The 7500-nt window shown below is 37.9% G+C and overlaps 1 protein-coding gene across 13 annotated transcripts in view; it reads left to right on the top strand.

Moving 5' to 3' along the window:
• The window catches only part of LOC135213543 (rho guanine nucleotide exchange factor 18-like), a 1147377-nt gene that overhangs the window by 1001989 nt on the left and 137888 nt on the right, over positions 1–7500 (top strand). For all 13 annotated transcript variants that reach the window (XM_064247496.1, XM_064247500.1, XM_064247499.1 and 10 more), the window contains one exon: positions 2111–2184. In XM_064247496.1, coding sequence (XP_064103566.1) covers positions 2111–2184 — 74 coding nt within the window. The remainder of the gene's footprint in view (positions 1–2110; positions 2185–7500) is intronic.

Here is a 7500-nt window from a genome sequence, read left to right as displayed (position 1 = left end):
CATAAATGATTTCGGCGTTAATATAATGAATTCTGGAAGCTGGGTACCTATCCCGCCTGCCTTTTGGGTAGAACATCAATTTGTGGGAGGCTTTTTTTTTTTTTTTTTTTTTATTTTTTTATTTTTTTTATTTTTTTTTTTTTTTGGGAGTTTTTTTTTTTTTTTTTTTTTTTTTTTTTTTTTTTTTTAGCGCGCGAGTGTGCAATTCGTATTTTTATGCGCTTTTATTATAGAGAAGAGAATCTGTATATGTCTGTGAGTGTGAATGTGCGCTTTTCGATCATAATTTATTTATTTCTGTCAGTATTTGTTTATAATTGACTATTTTATATGTGTATATGTGTGTAGAGCGTTATTTTCCTTGAAGTTTATGAGAGAGAGAGAGAGAGAGTGAGTTACAAGGATAAGTATGTCTCAAAGACTTGTTAGTCCATCTGAGAAGACATCGTGTGAGAGAGAGAGTAATTTTTCTGGAAAATCATGTTTTGTATCGGCGTATGTTAGAGAGAGAGAGAGAGAGAGAGAGAGAGAGAGAGAGAGAGAGAGAGAGAGAGAGAGAGAGAGAGAGGGGGGGGGGGGGAATAATCTGTAATATTGTATCCACGTTTAAGTGTTAGGTAGATAGAACGACCGCTAGGACAAGTTTGAATAATTCCCACTCTACCAGAGCGTTATGGTATAAATAACTGAACAGTTGAGAAGCCATCACTTATTGAGTACCTTTTCACAGGTTTTATTGAGCAGCTCATACAGATTTTACTGTGTGTATATGTTCTTTGCTATATACCTAATTCATTAAACTGAAGTGGCGTAAATAATGAATATCGAATGTTTGATAGAAGCGTCTATAAAAAAGGAAGGTTAAACGTTAGGTGAAGTCGTTTCATGCCTTCTAATAAAGAAAAACGTTTAATAGAAGTGTAAATATAAGAGGAAGGTTAAACGTTGCGTGAAGTAATTTCATATCTTGTAAACAAGAAAGTACAGCCTTGCTTGAAACTTAGAGCAAACCCTTGTAACCATTGCATCCGAAACTCCGGCCGAGTATAAGTTGCACAGAAAGTGACATTGGCCTCAGAAGGACCCTAACGTCACGTCGAAGGGCGGAAGTGACCGAGTCTCTGCCCCGCCGCAGTTTCAGCTGCACGAGGAAGCAAAATGGCAAAAAAAGAGCTTAGAGGAGCAACAGTTGGCCGCATGAAATATTCAGTCGGTTTTTCTCGGAAGTCACTCGCTCGGCCTTGCAGCCAGATCCTGAATTATATGTGAGCTCCTAACCGCGCGCTCTCTATCTACCTGACGGCAGAGGAATGGAAACTGGCAAGAGGTGAGGGGGTGGGGGGGGGGGAGATCGGGCTCGGTGCCCTGAGGGGTAGGTAGGGGTGGGCGTTGTTGAGGTGAGGCATACTAGGGGTGGTGGGATCTCTTGCCTTACAGGTGGGGTAGGCTTATTCTCCGTAAAATGAGAGAGAGAGAGAGAGAGAGAGAGAGAGAGAGAGAGAGAGATAGAGAGAGAAAAGAGGGAGAGAGAGAGAGAGGGGGGGGGGGGGGGGGGGGGTGGGGGGGGGATTGGAAGTGTCCCCCAAGGTGGGATAAAGATGACAGAACACTTGATGAAATTTTGAGTTTTTGACTTAAGTAAATTACACATTACGAAAAGTTAATCAGAGAGAATGGCAGCATTTGAGATCAGTCACAGTGTTAAACGTTCAAGTTATGCTTCTTATAGATCTTATCGCTGTTTAAAAATGTATACAAATAATTAATAAAAGGTATAGTTTAGTATACGGACAGGGAAATCCTTTATGTGCATTTCCTAGGTAGAATATGGTAGAATATCATATATAGTAAGCTGCAATACATCAGATGATTCTAAAGAATATATTTCATGTATTGGCACATCAAAATTCAAGCAACTTCTCACTTTCAGTGCTTTGACAGAGAATTATGGAGCTACAGTTTTCATTTACAGTTTTCATTTATGTTGACTGTAGCCACGGCCAGTGAGTCTGAAGATTTTATTATCTTGAGACAAACTTGCCACGGCTATGATAAATTTGGTGTATTATTGAGTGTAACGCCTGTTTTTTTGTTTCATTTTTCCCCACAGTATCAGCTTGAGCAGTTTGGATTCTGATGCCGAAGAAGCCTTCTACGATGCGGAAGACAGCACTAATACCCAAGGTGAGTAGCCAGCCATCTTGATCTTTATTTTACTGATATTCATTTCATATTCATGTTTAGTTTTTACCTTATAATCACAGATTTTTCTTACTACATTATTAATGTGTCTATTTATAGATGTGGTTTTTTTTCAGTCAGTATTGCTCTTACTCTTGTTTATTTGTCTTATGCAAACTTATAAATGGAATTATTTGTTTTTTTTAATCGTTTTTGTTATGCGTCCATAAATTAAGTTATTTTATTTTCTTTCTTTTCGTTATGCGTGTTTTTTTATGCTTTATCTCCTTGTTATGGCTCAGGTACTTTGAAAGTAAATGTGGCCCTTGTTTTTGTATTTGTGTGTTAAATGATTAACATTTAAAGATGAGGACGTCATAGATGTGGATCGTACTAGATTTATAATTTTGTTACTGTTAAAATTCTGTATTATTACCAGTCACTTTCCAGCCATTTTCATAGGCAATGAGGAATGTTTTCAGTATTGGTTTTGTAATCATTTTTCAGTCATTATTCTGAATCTGAAATTTTGTATTTTCTAATTTTAGTCTAAATCTTAACTTTTGTCTTTTCAAATTTTAATCTAATTCAGAAATTTTGTCTTTTCTTGAAATTTAGTTGTCCTACATATCTATATTCACTTTTCTACTGTTAAGGCAAACACACACACACACACACACACACACACACACACACACACACACACACACTGTAATGGGTATTGGCTTAATAGTTTTTTGTCCGTGCATTGCATAAAGATAGTAATAGCAAATATTATTATTATTATTATTGTTCTAAAGGGTCCAGGGAAGGGTTCGGAAGCTTTCTGTAGTCTTCAAAATTATACACGGACTTTTTACACTTTGTATTATTGTGGACCCTTTAGAACATTATATATACTCTCGTGATAGAGAGTTTTTCCCTACTAAATTATTATTATTATTATTATTATTATTATTATTATTATTATTATTATTATTATTATTATTAAATTTTGCTATTTAGGTTATAATGTATCTGCAGTTTACTAATTCAAAAATGTCATGAACTGAAAGGAATACATATTTGCATATAGTTATTCACCAAGTTTTCGTTGGTGCCTTTTCGTGTCTCAAGACTGCACTCTAATGAGTTCATGTTCCTGATAATTCACCCTCCTCTTGTTTGTTTGCTTACCCGTTTATCGTTATGCTTCCGCCCAAGAGGCGGTGTTTGTTTAGTAAGCTATCTTTCTGAATGGTTCGTTGACCTAACATTTGCTTTCGGCGAGCGCTGTCAAGTAACCTCTCGTACCTGGTCACGTGACCAGAAATTGGTTATTTTTCTTTCGATTTTTCATGGGAACTTATTGTCTCGTCTTTCATAAAATATCTCCCGTAGGGGACAGTGATGTCACCTCACGCGGCGCACTGTAGGCATGAATGAAGATTATTTGCAGCGTCCCTTCGGTCTCTGGCTGCAACCCCTTTCATGCGTTTTACTATACCTCCATTCATATTCTCTTTCTTCCATCTTACTTTCCACCCTCTCCTAATAATTGTTGCATCGTGCATCTGCGAGGCTTACCTCCTGTTACACCTTGAATACCTTTTTTTATTTTGCCTTATAGGTCCCATGGCTTGGCTTTTTTACCATATTTTATATTCCAATTCTTGTTCATATAAGGGAATTATTTACCCTCCTGTAAGACGATGTTAAAATAGTGTTTATAATTTATTGCTGTTTAAAATTTGTTTACTTGAATTCCACGAAGTATTCTTGCGTAAATTTTTTTTATTTATTTTGTTTTATTTACTGGGGATATAATAGTTTCCGAGATGAAGGTAGAGTATTGTTTTTATGGGGAAAATATTAGAATTACAATATTTTGTTGTATTTGACGAACGTTTTGTGGTACTTTTGCAAAATATTAGCTGGAAAAGAATATAAAGTACATGTAGGAAACTAACGCGAATTGAAATTCATTAAATAATTTTTTATGCTTATATTGTTTAATATAAAAGCTTCCTGACTTTAATATTACACATTTGAATCTGGGAATATATTTATTCTATATAAAAGCTTACTTACTTAAATGTTACACATATGAGTCTAAGAATACATTTATTCTGTATAGAAGCTTACTGACTTAAATACATTTATCGAATATAACTAGGTATTGATATCATCTGATTAATCACTATCATTTGGTGCCTTTTATTTTTTAAATATATTGACGAGAAATTTGTTTGATTTTGGAAGGGAAGTGCTGTCAAAAATGTGATACATGATGCACCCAGTAGAATATTTCGGTTAATAAATGCCTAAAAATGTCTTTGTAAAATATGAACAAAAACCTTGGCTACAGAAAATTGGTCTGTAATGTAAATGCAGTATTACTAAATTAAGAATAGGATTATAATAATCGATTTTATATCTATAATAATGGATAATTTGAGGATTGTCTGATTATAATATGAATCAAGAGGCACTGAAGATGTATCAAATTATGCCAAGTTCTCTCTCTCTCTCTCTCTCTCTCTCTGGATGTGGATTATAAAGCGTTACTAAAAGGTCTTTCCCGATTGAGTCGCATACTGATTCAAAGTCTCGCGCACGCACACACACACACACACACATTGAAGCCAAGGGTAATATCTGCTCTGTATTTGGGTATGTAAGTCGAATCCTCGACTTAACGCGAAGTTCGTGTGAGTAGTTCCAGGTTTAACCAAGCCCCAAAAAAACCCTTTTCTCCTCCTCCTCCTCCTCCCCCTCGCTCTTTGTCCCCACTGCGGTCTCTGTAGAACGTTTAATAGGCTTCTTCCCCATAATCCCCCCCCCCCCCCCCCCCCCACCCCCCCCCCCCAACAACGCCATCATTCCCTGGATCGCCTCTGTTAGGACACCCCCCCCCCCTCTCCCTCCAGCCCGTTTTGACGGCTTAAGGTAATTTCCTGGGGCTTTAACGATTTGATTAATGAACGCGCGCCCGTGTGACGGCGATAATGTCGCGTGGGTGTGATGTTTTGGAGAGGGCTGGGGATGGGGTGGGGGGAGGGGGGGGGCGGGTTGGAGATGAAGAGAAGGAAGGACGGAAGGAAGTAGGGAAGTAAAAGGGTAAGAGCGGCGTTGTTACAGCTTCTTGAAATTGGTATGGTCGTAATTTTTGGGAGTGATGCAGGGGGGCCAAGAGCCCTTCTTCCCCCTCCTCCTCCCCCTTTCCCCCCGTTTCCCCTCCCCTCCCCGCCCCCATTCTTATTCCCCCGCTCTCATTCCCTCCCCTTCCATACCTGTTCCCCTCTCCCATTCCCGTCCCCTCCCCTTCCTCACCTGTCCTCCCTCCCCCCTCTCCTTCCCTTTTCTTCCGGTTCCTCTCCCCCTCTCCTCTTCCCTCCCCTCCAGCTTCCCCCTCCTTCTCTCCTCCACCTCCCCTTCCCCCACTTCCTTCCCTTTTCTTTGCCCCAGTTCCCCTTCCCCTCTCCTCCCCTTCCCCTTCACCTTCCCCCTCCCCTCCCTTCCTTCCTCCCCTCTCCCTTCTCCATTTCTATCTACCTCTTCCTCCTCCCCCTCACCTCCCCTTCCCTCCTCTTTTCCCTTGCATTGAGTTCCCCTTCCCCCTCCTCCTCCCCCTCCCTTCACCTTCCCCCTTTCCTCCCGTCCTCTCCTCCCCTCTCCCTTCCTCCCATTTTCCCCCTATCTTCCCCCTCTCCTCCCCCCTTCCCCCCCCTTGCCCCTCCCCTATCCAAAGAATGCTTAATCAGGAAGGAAGATAGGCCACAAAAGGGTTGGAAGTTGAAGCCGACGCTGCTGCTTTGTCTCTTCGAGCGGGGAGAGGCAAAACGGAGAACGTTCCCTCGTGAAATAGATTCAGCGTTTTTCGAAACGTTAGATGATTGCGAAAGGGTTGTCGTAAAATTGATAAATGTTTGGCTTGTTACGCTAAGCGTAGATGAGGGTTAAAAGCTGATGCGTTGTCTGAAGAAAATTTTTATTATTATTATTATTATTATTATTATTATTATTATTATTATTATTATTATTATTATATATAAAATGAAGAAGAGAGTGGTCGCACAATGATTTAGTGGTGAGTATGATAAAGCTTTTGGTTATGTGGTAAAGAAATGGACTTTCTTTTTCGTTTTTGTTTAAATGAGGCCATTAATATAAACTGGCCGTGTCATCATAGAAATTGTTAAAAGTGTTGTTTATCATCATAGCAACACTCTTTTGATATTGATTATCTCATTTAACTAAAATTTAAACATTTCTTTTTGATTTGTTGTAATAGTATATCACAAAATAAGCTATTTTATGAATCAGTTAATGTTCGTAATAGAAGTTTGCTGTGAAATTCTCTCTCTCTCTCTCTCTCTCTCTCTCTCTCTCTCTCTCTCTCTCTCTCTCTCGTTACTTGTGTATTAAAAAGACGTTATTCGTAGCCTTTTATGCCTTCAAATTGTGTAAGTGAGCTCGCTACCCTTTGTGTATAGTATAAAGAGGTTGTTTGTGGCATATCGTGTTGAAAGGGATATGTGCTTGGTGGAGAGCGTTTGTAGTCTTTTGTGGTTAGAAAAACAAAGAGCAGGTGTTGCCTATGCTTGGATTCTTTGTCACAGTCTGTATTTAATGTATGCTAGGTTTGTTTATTTGTACGGGATATGATTTTTCTGTTGAATAAACGATACATTATCGGGTGCTATTTCTTTCTCGTGTTATGTAACTTCTTATATCATTATTATATTATTATTAATATATGCGAAGTTTTTTTTTTTTGGGGGGGATCTGATTTTGCTGTAGAATAAAAGCTTCATCATCGGTTGCTATTACTTCCTCGTAATATGTACCTTCTTTTTTATTATTATATTAATTAATATATGCCAAGTATTTTTATTTTTATGGGATCTGATTTTGCTGTTGAATAAACGATACAGCATCGGGTGCTATTTCTTCCTCGCGTTATGTACCTTCTTCTTTTATTATTATATTATTCTTTTATTGTTGTATTATTACTTCTGTTCATGTACTGTCAGTTCTCTGATGATTGCTGCCCTCTTTAGGTGGTACATTTATTCATTTATATTTTTTTTTTTTTTTCATAAATGAAATCTGTTATTCCTGTATTTCCCTTTACTTTCTATTAACTTATTCTTAATGAACACCATATTCTTTGGTTGCTTCAATTCCAACTCGATGGCTCTGTAAGTTTCTTACATATGAATAGGTGTAATCTGATGATAATAATAATAATGATAATAATAATAATAATAACAGTAATAGTATATAATAATAATGAATAATAATAGTTATGAAAAAAATCCTAGTGGATCTGATCTT

The sequence above is a fragment of the Macrobrachium nipponense genome, chromosome 43 (assembly GCF_015104395.2).
Source record: "Macrobrachium nipponense isolate FS-2020 chromosome 43, ASM1510439v2, whole genome shotgun sequence".
In the NCBI taxonomy this organism is placed as follows: Eukaryota; Metazoa; Arthropoda; class Malacostraca; order Decapoda; family Palaemonidae; genus Macrobrachium; species Macrobrachium nipponense.
The sequence above is the reverse complement of the archived record's forward strand: the minus strand, read 5'-3'. Positions and strand labels throughout refer to the sequence as shown.